Source organism: Aulonocara sp. 'chitande type north' Nkhata Bay, linkage group LG5, assembly GCF_057382095.1.
Source record: "Aulonocara sp. 'chitande type north' Nkhata Bay isolate Kocher_YH1m ecotype deep benthic linkage group LG5, A_spYH_male_GT1.1, whole genome shotgun sequence".
Taxonomy (NCBI): Eukaryota; Metazoa; Chordata; class Actinopteri; order Cichliformes; family Cichlidae; genus Aulonocara; species Aulonocara sp. 'chitande type north' Nkhata Bay.
The window spans coordinates 32,663,563-32,683,294 of NC_141348.1; the positions used below are offsets into that span (position 1 = coordinate 32,663,563).

Consider the following 19,732-nt stretch of genomic DNA (forward strand, 5'->3'; position numbering starts at 1 on the left):
CATGTTAGATTAAAATTTCAGACAGTTGCTTCAGTGTCAGAAACTAATTTCTAGGGTAATGGTGAAAAAATGAAAGCAAATACATTTTACATTAGTCCTGTCAAATACATCTTAGGGCTAAAATACATGAACATTATGAAGTACTGAACAACAACCAGAAAATGAAACTTTTCAGACTTGTCAGGACTCAAGTAGCAGTAACAGTCAAGGAAAGTGAGTAACCTTTACATCTTCATAGAAACATACCAGATTTGAAAAGTGGTTCATCTCTGACGTCAAACAAAATTAAAAAGCCACTTCAACTGCAGTCACCTTATATTGTGTTAGCTAGACTACAGGAGCCTTGTGTGAATATGGCTGATTTAAAAAGAATATTTGCTGTAATTTGTTTCTAGACTAATGCTAGTGTTCAGATCAGTAAATGGATAAAACACTATTTTGGCTCATCACTCTTGGTTAATATAACACTGCACTAAATTTGATATGATAGATGAGAAGAGGGGTGTCATAATAATAATAATAATAATAATAATAATAATAATAATAGTATTGACTATAACTGTGATGGTCCAACTCCCTAAGGTGATAAGCCATCATCAGTGATGGCTAACTACAACTCTAACCCTAGGCAATTAGAAAATTTTACTTTTGTTTTAATTAAATTGCCCAAAGTCTGGCCAATCAGGGGGCAAGGAAAATACTCATTTTGACTAACAAACACCAACAAGCATTAATTTTTCCCATAGATGTTTTAATTTTAAATTTTTCCAAACTACAAGTTTAAAATTGTAGCGTCACTCTTTGGCAACAGGCAAACTACATCTTCATAAAGTTTAAAACAAACTGAATTGATGAACATATTAGGAAGAAAGTGACCTAGCTGTGCATCCAGTTTCTCTGAAGAGATGGGTTACTATAGTGGGTGGGTTAGCACTTCTTTTAAAGGTATTTATAAATGGTTGATATTTGCTTGTTCGCCTTTGTGTATGGTATGTGATTTGAGCTTTGAAAAAATCATTTTAATATATTGGAGTCCAAATTGTTTAGATGCCATCCCCTGTTTATTGGTTACTTTTAGCGTTTACTTCATCCACAGTTTCAGGTGAAATATTTAAAGCGGCCAAAACCAAAATCCAAAACATTACAACTAAATCTACTGCAAAAAGGATCTGACAGTCAGTGGTTGGTGGTTAAGTGGTTTGTATGAGATAAATTCCTATGTGATTTAAATGAATTGTGGCATACTTGAAATCACATTAGTCTAGATATGAACTGCTGCATGCTGAATATGAGTAATTTGTTATAAAGAGGCACCTTATCTTTATTACTTCGCTTTATCTAAAATATATATCTATATAACTCGAGATAAATACAGCAAACGCAGATTGCTGAATTAAGTGTGCTACTCCTCACTATTTTCTAAAAGCTCCTCCCAGTGTGACTTGTTGAAAGTAAGACATGTGCTCAGTATTAAAGACGCATCAAATTCCAACCTTCAGGACAAGTGAGGAGCAGAAAAATAATCAATTTTCACCATCTACTGATGGAACCATCATGTTTCTACTTATCGCTAGTATTACTGAGTCTGTGAAATCAATAGCTGGGGTTGATTAGCCAGTGTAGCTGTCTTCAGCCAGAAGCAGAGACAGCTTACATCTCTGTCGCTCACATTTACTGGATTTGAGCATAACTAAAGAATTTAGTCCCCAAATGGTCTTCCTATCTTAATTTATCTGCTAGTGTTTTAATTTCACAGAAATTAAACGTGTTGCAGATTTAAATAGAATGTGTTTTAAAATACCAGTTTGAGCATTTAATTTATAGTGATTGACAGAGTTTACTCAAATTAATATCATATCTATATCTATAGGTGACAGGGTTATTTGAAATGAAGGTCAAAGCATGTGATTACTAACATATATGACACCAGTTATTAAACTTTTATTCTCCATATAAGGGCTAATAGCTGAATTGCACATTGTTCTGTAGCAGTGTAGACTGTTACAAGCTTCAGCCTTAAACCATTTAGGCTTTCAGGCAGAAAAAGGATGACAGTCATAGCCATGTACTGAGAGCTTCACAAAATATTTGACAATGACAGATTATTTTACAACGGACATTTATTTTTAAATGTTCAAAAATAACTTACAATCTGTAAATTTAGTTCAGAACTAGGATATGAAAATTATTCTTTTTTACGTCTGCCTCTTTTTATGTTACGTGAAGAAAGAAAAGGCTAATAAGCAAAAAACTGTTAAAAAAACAAAAACAAAAAACCCCACATCAATACCTCATTGGTCCAATGAGCTGTTACACAGAGAGCTGATTGGATGAGCACCACAGATAGGCAGTGTCTGTGTACACACGTTACTGTTAGCAGTTCTCTCTTCTATAGATTTTACAGCTTCTGTTTCCTTCCCTCATTATCAGCTTCATTTGCTCTGCTCAAATAGGGTGAATTCGTATCGAGCTGAGCTATGTTTTTATACTTCTATACCAACACACATTCATCTATGTAGTATAATAAACATTGTGTAGTGTTGTTTAAAATATATTTGGTACAAACAGAAGTAGTAGTAGCACCGTACCAAACACTGAATAAACCTGGACATCTGAATGTAGCATGCACAAGCAGACGTGTGGGTGATCCATAATGCATCAGCACAGCCAAACATAACAATAGAGATGAATGATGACCTCTTTAAAACTTGACACATTCCAGGCTTTTTAAGCCATGAGCCTCATTTATATTTAACGAAGATAATTCATAACAAGTCTCACAGCATTTATGAACCGACATTTCAGACGTTTTGACATCAATAGTGAATATATATGGCTTTCAAGCACAAGGTTAATGCTGAGTCTGAGGCATGTGTATATTTGACAGATAAGTGGAACAACATAAAGCATGAAATGGTACTCAACATGTACAAAAACTACAAAAAGTGTGTTTTTGTGTGTGAATATCTGTCTTAAAAGTGTGTATGTGTTCTTTTATAGAAGTGCACAGCTTACTTTATAATCATCTTCCCTCTCTGTCTGTCACAAACATACACTCTAAGGGAAGATTTGTCTTGCCATTTATGTTGATCTGTTATCTCACTGAGCAGTGACTGTTCCAGTCTACTATTTCATCACGTTTTCTATTATTTGTGTCTGCATGTGTCTGTGTGACTATACTTACAGGCAGTGTACCACAGTCCTCCCGTCTCCTCCGTCATATTGTTCCTGCCACTTAGCCAATCTCCTGACCAACTGCAGGATGGAGCGCTTGGAGAGAGGTGTGTCCCTGTAGGCTGGCCAGCCAATAAACTGGAAGTGCTGCACCAGGCGGTAACCATCTTGTGGCTAAGAAGAGAAACGTGAAGATTAGGGTTTTGATCACTGCTGACATAGCTGTTATCACAACAATCAACATCATGCTGTAATTCCATGGAACCATTTCAATTTCATGCACAGCGATATTGCTAAAGCTACCGTTTTTCAGAATTAAGACCAAAGTTGGCCAATGAAACCCATTGGCTCACTTTAGAAAATATATCTGCATCTAACAGGTCTGTTTGTGCTTAAATGATATGGAAAGTTGGATGAAAAGCTGGTCAACTATAACAAATACAGAGTTGGTTTTTCAGTTGTGGTCTTATTTGGTAATATTATCCATCCATTCATTTTCTTAGCCACTTTTTTGGTTACAGACTATGAGGAGGCTAGAGCCTATCCCACTGGGCAAAGGGCAAAAAGCAGCATACCCTGCACAGGTTGCTAGTCATAATACCAATACAGAGAGATGGACACAAAACGAGTCGTTGGATCCAAACCCAGGACCTTATTCCAGTGAGACACTGCCATTCATGCCACCCAAGTAAGTATTTTGTTAAACTGATACATAAAACACATTTTGTATGTAATCAGGCTTTTGTGCTCCAATTAGTTCCTGGTTTTGAACAAATGTTTTTTCAAAAGAAATAGGCTTGGATTCAACAAAGACCTTAGCTTGTTATGTTTAATTCAATTTCATGGCAGACATGGCACATTTTCAGTCGTCTAGCCCAAGGCAAGTGGCATGCACCAAGTAAAATACCAAAATCCACCATCACTGTCAGACTGATTTACTGATGTTTGTCACAAATGCATATGCACATTGACATTTACACACAAACCAAACAAATTCAGCAGTATCATTTTTTATACCACTTTTCCTTCCTTGTCTTTTCAGTACACCTGCCATGTACTTTCTCCCCTTCCATCTCTCCTTTACTCTACGTCCATCTTTCTCTAAATTACCCAGTCTCTTATACCAATTAACACTAATCTAAAATATTTTCTGTACCCTGCATTTATGTGTCTTCATTCTACTTGTCTGTTCCCCCTATTTCTTTGTATTGTCATGTATTTCTTGCGAACATTTTCTCCCTTCCACTTTTTCACTGTTCTCTGCTCATTTGATGGCTAAGTGATTGGCGATAGAGACTCGGCTAGGCTGGAGCTGCACTCGCAGTGTGGGATGTGCTGTTATGGCAATGATATGAGCCATTTCACACTAGACCGCTGATGTGTTTGAGAGAAAGAGAGAGAGAATATAGATAGCAGGGTAGCGGGGAGTTCTCCAAGTGCTATACATAGGAACATGCAGATGATAAGGCACCACTAGAGTTGAGCGGTCATGGATGAGTTAGAAAATGAGATGAAAAGAGGGTAACAAGAAGAGGCAGGAAGATAGGAAGGAAAAGAAAAGGAGAAATAGAAGTGAAAGGGGAACAGAGGTGCATAGAGGTTGGAGAAGACAAGAAAAGGAAGAGGAGGATAAAAAGGTAGAGTTAAAAAGAAAACAACTGTCATTATTCTACCACATTCAACATCACTATCATTTTTTCTATGTAGTCACCAAACCAGGACTCAGGTAGCCTTGCTGCATATCCTTTTGCCAACTGCCTACTGCGTAGTAAAGGTCGCATGCAATGAAAAAATGTCTTTGCTGTATTGTTATGGTGTGTTCCACGGTATACTGTTTCACTATCTATTGCTTTTACTTGAACTTTAAACACATTTTGTATTCCTAGTAAGTGTCAGGAAAGTAGTGCTTCATTTGTCAAATAATAGAGTCCCTTGAAATCCACAACACATATTTTATTAAGAAGAGGCCTTAAAACACAAAGGCGCTCCATGACTTTGAATTAAGCAATGCGCCACAAAATCTAGCCATGAACTCGTAATTTGAAAACTGTCAAGGAGGAGAAGAGAAGACAAAAAAAGAGAAATTATCAAAGTGTGTTCCAGGACACCGACTAAAGACAAACTGAAGCTGTTTAGATGTTCTACATGCAAAACATCTAATCTCATAAAATTTTTTATAACTTAACTATCAAATAAAAGAAGTACTGTATTAAATATGTAAACGTTTAGTACCCTAGCCATGTTGCAGATCCTGAAGATTCGGTTGATGATATCCTCGTCGATGTCTGCAGATATGAACTCCACTTGAATAGGGCCGTAGCAACATGAATTTTTTTCTGGCCAGTACTGCATACATAACTTTAGAAAACAAACACAAAGGTTGGAAGAAAAAGACAAAATGCAGAAAATAAGAATGGGTTGGAGAAAATGAAGTCCACCAGTTAGAACAAGTACATTCACATGACATTTCTTTCCAGTAAGTGGGACAGGTTTTACTTCTTGGTCAGATCCATGAGCTAAGAATCCTTGCTGTAGCCCATGTTACAAATCAGTTACAAATGGCAATAAATAGAAATAAATGGGAGAGACAAGTGATAGAGTAAATAAAAAAATCAACTCTGATACATTCATCAGGCTATCTGATAGTACAGTCAGTTTCAGGTGCTGATGTCTAGTGTATTTTTGTTAGTTAGACAAAAATAAGTACAGAACATGTTTGTAGATTTTTTTTGTGTGTGTGCCTGTACCTGTGCTGCATCCATTTCATTGAGCATTACAATGGAGGAGCAGTTGTAGTCAAACACCAACCTCCAGAAGTCACCCATGGTGTTGGGCAAAGGATGCTGAGTAACTATGAAGGCCGCTGGCTGTTTGTGGCTCTAGAATGGTGAAACGAATAACAATCAAAAAGCACAATACAAAGTATGATAAGCTTACACATACATAATCAGACATTTAAACAAAAACTTACGTCCATTAATGCAGCATTAATGTAATTGGAGCTCTCTCCATCCACAGAAATCAGAAAAGGAAGGCATCGGTCTGCTGGTAGAACATCCATACTGCGGTTCTTGTCGTGGTTTCTGGGTAGCAAACCCACACTGCAGTCCTCTGGACGAACTCTAGGGGTCACTATGTTTAGAGTCTGACGGGCAGAAAAGCAATGATTTGAACCTTCAATCTAACTTGAACCCACACATTCACATTATCAGCTAGGGTGTTGTTCAAATGCACGTGTGGCGAGTGTTCCCAAAAATGACAAAAGACAAACGGGTGTGAATGTGCGTGCTCACCTGGAACTCATCTTTGATCTGGCTGGAGTTGGTCTGTGGGTCCAACCTGCTGATGTTGTAGTAAATGGCTCTGAACTCACACACTGGTATGGCTGTGTTTCCACACAGACATGCTTCCAAGATGGCATCGTGAACAAACACATACTGCTCCTGCACCAAAGCAAAATGAGTTCTGGAGTCAAAATTTCTTTCACTGAAATACAAAACTGGCTTATGCAAGCAAACAGCACTGAACCTGCCTGTAGCCCTTGGACTGGACCACAGTGCCTCACAGTAGCTGTAAGCAATGACAGCTCTGGAATAGATGATGCAGTCGGGCAAAGCTGCATTAAGTCTTTTCAAGCTGACAACAAACTCAAACATTCCAATGTGAACACAACTTTTGTTTGCTTTGTGTATGAATATTATTTGCATGCTTGTGCTTTTGTGGGAGCCTGAAAGTGATTTAAAAGGGCACAGTGCTTTGCTAGTGGTGCCTCTGTGGTCTGGCTCAAGTATGTTCTTTGTCTTCCAAATCACTAGCTTGCGCTAAATGCATCAGCTACCATGAGCTACAGCAGCCACCGTGCATGCTAATTTACCTCTATCTCTCTTTCTGTCCCCCTATCGGTGCATTTTTATCTGGGGTTGGCTCCGTTTTTATTTCTCTGTTGCTCGTTTCCTCTCACACTTGTGTTTGTCTGCTGCCTCTCGCTTTTTCAATTTGCTTCTCGCTTTATCTCTCGGTCTCTCTCTGTTGAATGTTAATTGTTGCCCTTGGAGCAGAGAAGAGGCTTTAAAAGCATCACTGAAATGACCTCTCCTGGCCATTACCTATGCCAGTGACATGCACAGACACATTTGCGCGCAAAAACACATGTATACACACATGCACGTCACATACTCACTGAAACATTTACGCACACTCTTCTTTCCCCTGTGCCTTTTAAAAGATTAATTGCTTTGTGTTGTGTGGAGCAGGATTATAATAGCATCAAGCAGCTTCAACACTGACACAAATTGCTCCCACACATATTCAAAAGACAGGGCAGGATGCATTTAACTTGGTATCAAGAGGCATAAAAACACACGTGAATGTGCACAGACAGACACACATACACAAAACTAGCTTTTATACCACTGCTGTCATTTGAAAACACTCAACGTGATGCCCTAGGTAACTTTTCTGAACCTGGCACTTCTAAAACCCATTCAAAAGTCAATTTCATACTCTGAGCTTGAGCTGTCAGTCTGAAAATGAGGCTGTTTTTCTTTATTCCTGGAAAAGTTGACTTTTTGGATATGCAAGGTTTTCATCAGTAACACAAATGGAATGCAGAGGCGGAACGGATTAGGTCGGCTTAAGGTAGCTTTAGAAAAGAAATGAACGCTGCTGTTCCAAAATGGAATACCCAACATTTGAAAATGCAGACTCTTTAAAACGTTTGATAGTACTAAATTAGAACAAATTACAACACCATGTAAAGGATAGTAACCCAAGTACCCAGCTAGCAAAGACAGAACGTTTTAGGAAACATCATCCGTATTTTGGGAATACTGAACAGTGCTGATTTATGCTTGGCCACTTCAAATCTTAACTTGTTGTATAGTTGTGACTACCCTAGTACCAGACAATATACCAAATCTCTCCCGTGTCATCTGTTATAGAAATAATAAATTAATACAATCCATTTGACTGGGGTGTCACATCTCATCTCTGATATTCCTTACCAGCTATTGCATACACACATTGACACAAAACTCTCCTAAAATTGTCTATGTCTGAATTTGTGTTTGTTTGGGTGCATACCATATCTGTGTGAGTTTTTGTACTAGTTTTCATCTGATATTTAGGGAATGTTTAATGTTTAATGTTCAATATATAATAATCTAACTGCATTAAATCATAGATGACTGCTAGAAGTCCTGGGATACTCCATACTGTCTTACTTTTTGCGATGCTACATCTCAAACTTACAACTGCAGTCAAAATGACGTATGGTACTGAAAGGGAATAAACGTTAATGTTGTTTTTTCTTCAGTGCAATGTATCTAGATGCTTTGTTAATGTATCCAGTATGTGCTCATCAAAATTTGATGGAAAGCCTCTGTAGAACTCAAGTCAGTAATAATTACAATAGGTGCTGGTGATTTATTTTAACATGAACCAAAAATCTCCACACTTTATTTGAAAAATTAAAAATCCATAATGCATAACTTTTCATGATTGTCTAAGCCAGCAGCCTGCCGTACCTGAACACCCACTTGTTTTGACCAACTAGACTCAACATCATCTGTGTTTAGATATTATTTTGCCTATGCCCCAAAAGGTTGATTCTGTTCATGTGGACGTAGCATCTTCAATGTTTTGTCACTCATCCAAGTGACTTCTTCAGTCTCAGCTGACTGCAGGTTTCCCCAATCTTATAAACAGTACATTTGCACAATAACTGAAACCAGCGCACTGAATGAACAATGGGCTGTGAGGTCAGTTGCTTGATCATTAATATGCAAATTGTCATGGTCATTGATATTTTGCCTATGATTTATATCTATTTTCCATAATTACACTTACCTCTGTCTGAACCATGTTGACTCGTTGTGACCTTAGTTCTCGGATGCAGTTGAAAATGTCCACCACGCCTTCATTCTCCGCCATGTCTAACATGATGTCCACTGCAATGAAACAGCCTGTTCTCCCTGCACCGGCACTGGAGACAATCATAAACAAACATGATACTCTCAATCTAACAAAATTGTAATAATGAACAACTTAATTGTTTTATTCTTAACCTTTATTTATACAGATAGTCCCACTGAGACACAATGTCTCATTTACAACAGAGACCTGTTCATATCCTTCAGTAAGACCAATCACTTTTAACCCTTCAACACTGACATTTTGGGTAATGCAACTAACATACAGACTTATTTCTAATAATTTGTAGTGTTTTTCTTTTTCTTTTGTTTTTTTTAAACGATGCAGTCAGATCTCTGGGCAGCCATATTGCATAGGTATTTGTAGGAGCTTCCCTTTCACGGCACAAAAATTGGTGATGGGCTGTTACACACAGATTTATGCAGTGGAAAAGATGAATCCCGCACTCTGTCTGAGCTGTCTGGAGTCATCCAGAGAACGGCTTCCCAGTTTTACTGAGCACTCCCTGAGTGAGGTCAGAATCTGACTGAAGATTTTGCCCTTGTATCAGAGAATATCATTTTGTCTTCCTGCTTCTCTCCCTGGTCTGAATATCTCTTTTGTTTTGGCAGCGAAATGTATGCTAAAACGTAAGGTGTTAAAGTTATAAAGTGTTTCTGTGCTGTACGTTTGTGAAGTTAGCAGTCTCCCATCCCAGGCATCTCATTAGTCTTGATAGGTTGCTTTGATCATTTTTTTTTTAAAGAAATGAGTCCATCTGTGTTTATAAATTGCTGCACTGATATTAATTCACCTGCACAACTTTCCGCTCCGCGTCAAAGTTCTTTTTTTTATTTTATTGCAGCATTATGCTAATTTTCTTTTCTCTGTAAATGTGTCCCTAAGAACACTGACAAACTGGGGGGGGGGGGGGGGGGAGTATCTTGTAGTTTAGTAAATACAACTGTTATCAAGTCAATTATAAAGACAAATGAAAAAAAATATGGCATGGTGGATTCATTTCTTTGCTAGATACAGTGACTTCACAGAGTCTAAGCTAAGCCACACCTGGGGTCTGTTCCAGCAGGTATAACACACTCAGAACCTCACCTTAAATTCTGAGTTCTCTCACCTCAAGATGGAAATTAGCATCAGCCAGGTAAAAAAAGCATATTTATATGTAGTAGTACAGGAAGATATTAGTATGAGAAAGATCCATTTTCTTCCACTAATCCAATAGTGGAATAGGCTGGAGCCTATGCCTATATTAATTGTATATAATTGCCAGTAATTGTAATAAATTGATGTTTTAAACTCTTTTCAGAAGAAAAGTAAAATAAATAGTAAAATAAATAAAAAATACTCTAAGTTGTTTCCAATGAATGAATACTCTGGGCTATTGTGTTCTTATCAGATCAGTAAATGCTCACTTAAATGGCTGATAAAATTAAAATTAGGTAGCCTATATCTTATTACTATGTTTTAGAAATACACTGTGAAACCTCTGAGTTTTGTAACTCAGAAAAACCTATTAACTTTGCAATCTCAGCAATGTTAATGGAGTTTAGTATGAAGGCAGAGTCTTTCTCTATTGCTCTCTTTTACTTTCTAACTGACAAGCATAAGTATGTGGAGACTTTAGTAGCCCATGTCAGGTGTTGAGGCGACACATTCTGAACACCAATGCCTGGAGGGAAGATATGGACAGACAAGCAAACCAACAGATGGATGGACTGAAAGAGCGAGGGGAAGAGGGATGGAAAGGGAATGGTTGGACGAGTTTAGCGACTGGGAGTGATAGAAGTGGCCGTCACGGGGGAGATATCAAGGGAGGAAAGGAGGCACGGATGGAGGGATGTAGCGGAAACTGAGAGAATGAGGTGTAGAGGGAGGGGAAAAACCCATCTTTCAATTTACAATTCCGCTGACAGTTTTCAGAGACAGCTAAAAGAGAGAGAGAGCGAGAGAGCGTGCAAGAGAAGAAACAGAAAAGAAAGAAAGAGAGAGAGAGAGAGAGAGAGAGAAGATGTGAGGGACGGAAAGATAGAAAGTTGAAGAGAGAAGAGGAGGGGGCGCCTCGGCAGATTACCTGTCAACCTCTGTGATTAATGTTGAGACCAAAATACTGCTGGGCCTCTATGTGTGTGTGCTTGTGCGTGTTTGAAAGCCTCATGACACAGGCCAATAGCATCAGAGTGCCCCCGGAAATTGGAAGTGACTGCCATAACTTCCTGCCTGTCTGTCCACATACTTTTACTGGCTGTCTTTTATGTGTCTGCTCGCCTCATTTGTCCATCCAGTTTTTTTTTTTCATTCTCTGTTTGTGTGTCCAATTTTGTTCTTTGAGTGTGTGTCTCTTTTGACTTTTCCATTATTAATAATCCCAAGTGTTTTTTTAGTTGTAACACACATCTTTCCCAAACCTTAGACACGCTGATTTATAGTATTTGCTAAAAAGATGGCAACTTGAGTATATACAGATAAAGCAATATTCATGCATCATTTTACTGTCTAATGGCTAATTTGGCAAGGGACTGCCAAGCAACCAGGTTTGCTGTTTGTTAGTGGGAAGCTCCAAAGACTTATCCAAATGGTTAGTTTTAGTTAACTGAACAAAAGCATCTTTCATTCCAGCAAAAAAAAAAAAAATCTATATTGTACTCCACATACAATTTCTGGTTAAATTGTACCCATTCATCTCTGAATCACAATGGTGACTGTATAGGACTTTCTGTGTGGAGTCTGCATCTTCTGAGTTTCCTCCTGGTACTCCAGCTTGTTCCCACAGTCCAAAGACATGCATGTTTAGGTTAACTGGTCATTCTAAATTGGGCAGCTATGTGTGATAGCTAAAGTGCAAAGAATAAATCACTGTATGGATGCATGATTAAATGTGACTTGTAGTCTAAAGCACTCTGTGAGGTCTGCGAGATTAGAAAAAGTGCTATATAGTATGATGGTCCTTTGATTCCATTAAGCACTAACCATGGCAAGGTTAGTCATTTTATTCCCTTTGTGGGAATAAAACTCTAAAGCTATGTGTTGTATCAAGGTGGGCCATGAAATGAATAATTAAATTTCAATGCTTGAGACAAGATGAGGAATCTACTCAAAACCTTTTTTTCATAGCTTGTCAGAATGCTGACCTTTTAATGCCTGTGCCAGCTGAGCACCTGGCTCCAGAAGTGAACTGTTACATCCCATAAAGAACAGAACATTGAGGTTAAATATAGTATCACCATGGGGATCCTAATACTATCACTTTTTCCCCCTCCTACTCTTCATGGCGGTGTATGGGTGAAAGAAGATAGGAGATGAAATTCTTTTTTAACCTAAAACTTTTTATTCACTTTCTAAAAGTTAGCACTATTGATCTAAGCTACGGAAAAGAAAGGGTGACCTGTTTGAGAGATTACAACAGTAATCATACCTTGCCCTATTGTCTTAATTGACAAGGAAAAGGGGAACCCATAAAAAAGTTTTTTTTTAAAAAGTACTGGAAGAAAAGCCTGTGGAAAGAACTGCTTCTTAGATTTAGGTTGAGATAAAGTCTTATATTTTGGGGCTTCTGACGAACTATCCAAACTGATTGTTTAATCAGAAGCTTTTTAAAATGACTCATAAGACCACAAAAATAAAACATGGATATTTTCAGATCTGCCAAATCACAATTAGGCCAATGCTGTAAAACAATCCAAGGTTTATAAAGATGATTTTGTAACAGAAATACCAGTAGTCATTTGATCATTACTGTTTACCCAGAGCCTTCCCCTGTGATAAGCAAGAAATGTGAGCTATGCATCTGAATGGCTGTTTGTTTGTCCTTGTCTTGCCCGTGCAGCCACTGACCAGCAGCGCCAGGGAATTAAGTTTATCTTCAGTACAAAACCTCTGTGTCCTCTATGTAAGTACACTTACCTGCAGTGTACCACTATGGGTCCGGCATCTGGAGGGTTGAGGAACTTGACCTGTCGTATGAAGCCAAGCAGTCCTGTGGCGTAACACGGAACGCCGTGGTCGGGCCAGCTGGTGAAATGAAACTGACGGAGTTCACGGATCTCATGATGGCCCTTCTGAAAAACATGCACAGAGGGAGATGTTATGCTAAGTAGCATATTTCATAATGGCAGTTTCACGAAAAGAGTCTGTCTCTTCATGAAAAGTGTTGGCCATTTTGCCTCTTGATGATGACTAATGGCTGAATCTTACAAACTGTTTCATTGCTCTTTTGGGGAAGACTGACAAGAAGACATATCATGGTTCAGGACCCTAATTTACAGCAGGGATTTCAGGAATATGGGGGCCTTGATGCCTCTTCAGATGAAAAATAAATCAATCTCATCGTGGATGTCAAGATGGCACTTTGGGCCACTTCGGGGAATGAGAGGCAGGAAGACTTATTGTGGCTCATTTGCCTAATTTACAGGGGAGATTTGAGGAAACTGAAGGCCATCTCGCTCTACAAAAAGATTAATTGATTTCACAAATCTCATGATGGCCCTTTTGGGAAAGACTTGCAGGAAGAAATGCCACGGTTCAGTTCAGCTGCCCAATTTACAAGGAGATTTTGAATATCTAGCAATTATCCGACTGCTTGTTATTGTATGAAGTGCTCAGCGATAACAGAAAACATTTAAATATGGAATGTGTTTTAATTAAACAACATTTGTTTCTGAGAAAAGTTTTGCTGCATGACAGACCAAATAAGTTTCAAATGTATAAACAAGATACCGTTGCTTATAAAAAGGATTAAGATAAAACATAATTTGGAAAATCCACTTCTTAGATATAAAGAGAAACAATCTGCTATATAAAAGTGTAGATTACAAAATAACAAAATGACAAAACATGTGTGTGACAGGATCCTGACATTTTCATGATGTGCTTTCCAGAAACACATAAGCTACAGAATATCTCCTCATCTTACAATTGGAGTATTAGGATGCTAACAATGACATATGATACTTAATAGATAGCAGTGAAGTCTCACATAACATTGCTTCCTTGAAACATGGACATACAGTCTCAGGACTGTGGTGTGCAGTAGGTTCATGCTTATCAGATAAAGAAACAGAATTACTTTAAGTCTGGATTCCCAGACAGGCTGCATTTGAGGGCTGGAAGTCAAAAAAATCTGTTATGACTCTATATATCGTCTCCAATATTGAGTTATGAAAGAAAACTGCGTATTAAGCAAAAAGTAAGGCCACATCCACAGAAGCCAATCCTATCCGAACAATTCGGAATAGCATTATACATTTTTCTCTTTTCCGCCCATTTCTTTTGAAATGTTATCATCTGATGACAAAGAACACATTGGAATCCTACAGTCAGGGGTTATTGGAAATGAAACCTTTGTGTCATTGTTACAGAGCCAACACGGCAATTCTTTCATCAATATGAATTCGAGTGAAAAGTTTTTTTGTTTTTTAATTTAGGAATATGATTCCAAGGAATCACACACCTTATACTAAAGCTTCAGGACTCCTCTGAAGGCATAATGTATTCTGACAGTGTATAACTTTGAAAGTGTATGCCACCTGCACGAGGCAATCAGAAGGCTAAGAGGGATCTTGCCTCAAGTTTCCTATTTTGAGGTCTGACCTGCATATCCTGGTGGTTCAACTGAATCTCTCCTCACTGGATATAGAAATGTATTTTTTAAATCCTTTCTTCAGCTTCCATCAGTTCAGTTTTCTTTCTATAATACTGCACTCTTCTGCTCTAATAATTCAAACCGATCGATTCTATTATATTATTCTAAACTAAACGGGGCTCAGTCACGTCCTCCCCAGTTCAGTTACTCTCTAAGAATAGAGTTGAAATGAAACTGCGTCTTCCATTCTGGCTCTGTAATATACAAGGTTGTATTGAATTATTTGTTGTGACAGACTATCTGATAATAACCCAAGAAGCACGGGTAACATAGGAAGTGGGGTTGGTGTTCAGAACCTGAGACTGAGTGGGAAAGAGCAGAGGTTAAGGAAGAGAGTAGGAAGTGGTGGGCTGAGGAAGGAGTGGGGAAAAATATGATGAAAAAAGGAGGAAGGAAAAGATCAAGGAGAGAAACATGGACACGCGACGTATGTGACAGAGACTTGAAGTGAGAAAGAAGGAAAAAAACTGAAGACCGCAAGGCGATTTGATAACTGGACTTTCCATTGATTTGCACTCCTGTGATGTTAAAATTACTTCTCTAAATCAATAGACAACAGTCCAACAGAGCTAGAGACACAGAGACGGGTAAAAGAAAACAAAAATAAAACACTGGTATTGAAATGTTGGAAATTGGTGATGAGGAACTCAGAACACTTTAAAAGCTCTCCCTATTCCTCTAACCCTCACTTGCAATAGATACATAAAAAATAAATGTTTTAATGGATTGAAATTATCCCTCATTTTCAAATGCGTTTTAAATCCAGTCTCAGTTTCACTGGTACTCACGTTACTTGTCTTAGCAAGTTTATACTTTGCAAATCCTCTGCTCTGTAAGAAACACATATATAAATCTGTGTGACAACATTTTAGAAAGGTTTATTTGACATCAACAATCCTTACATATCTTTTATTGTTAGAATTTGTTTTGGTGTCTGGAACAGCCTAGAATCACCGTAAGGGGGAGTTCATCCTGACACTGGAATTTGTTGTCCACAACAATCCCTTATGCTGTCATGTCCTCCTTATAATCACTTAAATATGAGTCCAGCACTTCAAACCCTCCATAGAAAATAAAAAAGAGACTGTATGTTTAGCCTCAAAAGTTGAGGTTAAATGTCATGGCGACATACCAGTACTGTGGAAATGTCTTGATTCAGCCATCATTTCTTTATATTTTGCTAGTATATAAGGAAAAACAGATTTAATATAATTCTAACAAGTTTGAGAGTCAGTATTCAGTATATCCACCGTTTTCTGAACTCGTTTAGGCATGCTTCTAATAATTTCTTGACGTAGTGTTCAGGAATAGTTTTCCAGTCTTCTTAAAGAACATTCCAAAGCTCTTCTTTGGAATGTTGGCTGCTGTTTGTTCCATTCTCTGTCAAGATTATTCTGCGCTGATTCAATAATGTTGAGGTCTGGGAAGGCTAGTCTATGACTGATAATGTTTCATTATCTGTTCTTCTGTCCTGGTAAGCATTGACTGCATTGACTGTGTGTTTGGGATGGTTATCATGCTGAAATATGAAGCTGGTGCCAATCAGATGCTTTCCATATACTCTATTGTATAGAGTGATAGTATTGTATTCTAAATTAAAATCGGATACTTTATCAGATAATTCAGTTTTGATAAAATCTCCAACACAACTGGCTAAAACGCACTCCCAAACTCTGACAGAGCCCCCACTGTGTTTTCCAGACGGTCGTAGACATTCACTGCAAACTGAAAGTGAAACTTTCCGTTCTTGTGTAATACCCCTTTCTCCCCTGAATGGCTTTTGTCCCTGGCGAACAGAAAATGAATCAACTAAAAGCTTCTGTATTTCTCCTATTTTCCCATTTCTTAAGGACATGACTTTCAGATGCTTTTGATCTACTGAAGATTGTTTTTAGGCCTTCCAGTTTGTCCTACGCTTGAACAGTTTCCTCAAATTTTCAGCTAACAGGTCTTTGGAAATCACCTTGTTGGTGCAAAATACCTGCCAAATGCCTGTCAAGTTGTGTCTTCCTTTGAATTTTTTAACTCAAGAAATGTTGTTGTAACAGGCTTGTAGTAAGAACAATATGTGTAGACACAGCACTGGCCTGAGAAAAGTCTAGAGAACTATTGCTCAAGACACTTTAAAAATGACAAGGTCTGATCCCTTGAAAGCAAAATTCAAGAAATAAGGAGTGACTTTTGTACAGTACTGTAACAACAAAATACCGGTGAGAAAAAAGTTCGAATTAAATTAATTACAAATACTGGGTTATTTTTCATGAAAAAAAACTTGGAAATTGATTAATGTTATACAGGATGGCAAATGATCAAAAAGTACCATAACTGATAGGGAAGAAATAAGAATGGATTTAATTTATTTGGCAGATTTGAAGTGCCGATCCGTTTTTCTCAGCTAAGCTACGCAGAAGCTGGAAAAAAACATTCTGGGCAAAATATTGATTGTCGAGAGCCACTTGAGAAGCATCTTCTCATTCATTTGAGGAAGAACACTTTGTTGTACTACTCCAACATGTCTGGACTGTGTTTAATCTCGCAGACCAGTACAAGCCCTTGCTACCCTTGATTTTTTTGTCAAACTGCTGTTTTCACTCTGAACGGCTGCTACACAGATGTCAACTGCCTACAATTCATTACACTGGACTATAGTTTCAGTTGAAAAATGACTCATATGTCCTGTCTGATATGTGTATGCTGGTCTTCAAAGCAATGTTTTGTCCTGTTGAGTTTGGCCTCTACTGTAGCCTTCAGTTTACTGCGGTCTCCTGACATGAGTGTCATTAATCATATTTTGGGTGTTAGCACATTGGCGAACAAGCCCCTGTTGGCTTGAAAAAACTAATAAAAAATAAATAAAATAAAATAAAAAATCGACGTGTGTACATACAGTACTATCTGTAGTACTCTTTCATTCCAGCTGCAGCTGTGACTACCTCTGGAAACTTTCTTGCTAACGTCAAGGCTGCACAGTTAAGAACAGAGACAGTAAAACTACTTTACAGTCCACTTCACTTATAGCAAAATTTTGAACTTCACATAAAACATCAACACATGAAATGAATGCTACTTAAGAAAGTTTTATACTCACATATGCTGCTTCTTTCTCTCACAGCTGCTATCATTCTGACATTCAAAGATGAGCTACCTTTTGTCATCCTGCATCTTTAGCTCTTTTTCTCTCCCACTCACATGCACACATTTGCACACATTTTCTTTTAGTCTTACTTAGTCACCCTCTATTCCTCAGTGCTCAGTTAATCTCTTTGGATGTGCCATTAATAAACCTTTTCATTAAGCTCTTATTCTCATTATTCACTGCAACTGAGGCTATTTAGTTGCTACACAGAACCCACATACCCTCTGTCTTGCTTTCTCTTTGTTTTTCACACTCACACACAGTGGAAAAAACCCACTGAATTTTAAAGATGGAGAATTTGAATTAGCAAGTGTCTGATGTGTGTTTGTAAGTATTTATGCATACTGTCAAACGACAGGCGTTTAGAGATCAGCTTTCCTTTGAATTTTAACGCGCACGCGCACGCACTCAGAGGTGGTATGGATTAATGGCTTGCTGAATGAGCTGACAGCAAACACTTCAAGACTTGTCTTTATAAGCTGATTTTGCACGACTGAGGGGGGAAGGAAATAGAGGATAGAGGAAAAATGACACTGAGGTATAAAAAGAAGAAAAACGAATGGAAAACACACAAGAGTAGTCAGGAACATGTATTATAATGTGTAATAACTGTAGAAGATAGGTACCTATTCTAAAAAATAAATAGTATTAAAATGGTAACGGACCTAAAGATCAACCTCTGTCCCTTGACTCCCAAGTAAAATATTTATATAAGCAAGATTTGAGTGTTGTAAATACTTTCTATACTCAAACAAGCAAAAAGAGGTAGAAAGTAAAATGGAGGAGAAAAGGAAAAACAATGGAACAGGCAAACAGAGACTGAGAATAAAAAAACAAGACTGAAAGTCGCTCGAAAGATAAAGGATTTTGGATCACAGCCTGTGTCTTGTTGTAATGTGCATTTCTGCAGTTTTTGCATTCAGTGTGCAGAGCCCTGGAGAACAACATCACAACAATGAAACTACATTCGTCGATCATCTATTCTCCTCTCAAATCCCTCCTGCCTGATTACAAGTGCCAAGATTATGCTTTCAAGATTCCTCTTAAACAGTGAGAAGCAAACAAGTAACAGAGCTCACTCGCCATAAATCCCCAATCACATATTGGCTGTAATGGTAATCTAGGTCTGGGCTTTACAAAATATGGAAGCAATACAAGCTACGATAGGGTGTAAATACGCTGCTAGAGAGCATGAGTGGGTTCAAATCCCATCACAGGCCTTGTGGGGCAAAGAAAATTGGTGTGACATCATGACTCAATGTTAAAATGCAGGGTAAATACTATGACAAAGACATCAACAGCTTTTGCCTTTTTCAGAGCAGGAAAGTTAAATCTTCATATTTCCAATTAAAGCTGCTGGTAGAACTGGTATTTGAAGTCCTGAATGTGGAATAATTCTCACTTTTTTAACAACTATTGTTTTCATTTTCACTACATTCTCAGCGGAATTGACCATGGCATACTTGATTCCTGAATTATAGAATAAAGAATTAAAAATATACTCTTGCCATTAAATATAAAGTTTACTTGTTTACCTTTTGAACAGTGAACGTCCGTATGACATATTCCGCCAGTGGTTCAGTCTCTATGAGGGTCACCTTGATGTCTCCGTACACCTCTGTCTCATCAGGCCAGTAACGAACACACTTCACCTGGAAAAGATCGTTTTTATTGTCATTGTGTTTTAAAATATGCCTTACGTGGTGTTGATTATCTCCCCATGAGCATCAAGAGGCAGAGATGATACTGATTAGAATTTACTAGACGGCATCGCAAAGTAATTCAGTAGTGTGACTGGAGGAAAACTAGAGCTCCAGGTAAAACAACAGCACATATAACTAGATCATACATATATA

General features: G+C 38.0%; 1 protein-coding gene across 11 annotated transcripts in view; it reads right to left on the reverse strand.

Moving 5' to 3' along the window:
- Positions 1-19,732, reverse strand: part of ptprt (protein tyrosine phosphatase receptor type T) — a 311,416-nt gene that overhangs the window by 5,964 nt on the left and 285,720 nt on the right. For all 11 annotated transcript variants that reach the window (XM_086293067.1, XM_086293065.1, XM_086293066.1 and 8 more), the window contains 8 exons: positions 19,412-19,528; positions 13,003-13,157; positions 9,022-9,157; positions 6,468-6,617; positions 6,146-6,319; positions 5,922-6,053; positions 5,407-5,532; positions 3,185-3,348 (listed from right to left, as the gene is read on the reverse strand). In XM_086293067.1, the coding sequence (XP_086149193.1) occupies positions 3,185-3,348; positions 5,407-5,532; positions 5,922-6,053; positions 6,146-6,319; positions 6,468-6,617; positions 9,022-9,157; positions 13,003-13,157; positions 19,412-19,528 (1,154 nt within the window). The remainder of the gene's footprint in view (positions 1-3,184; positions 3,349-5,406; positions 5,533-5,921; positions 6,054-6,145; positions 6,320-6,467; positions 6,618-9,021; positions 9,158-13,002; positions 13,158-19,411; positions 19,529-19,732) is intronic.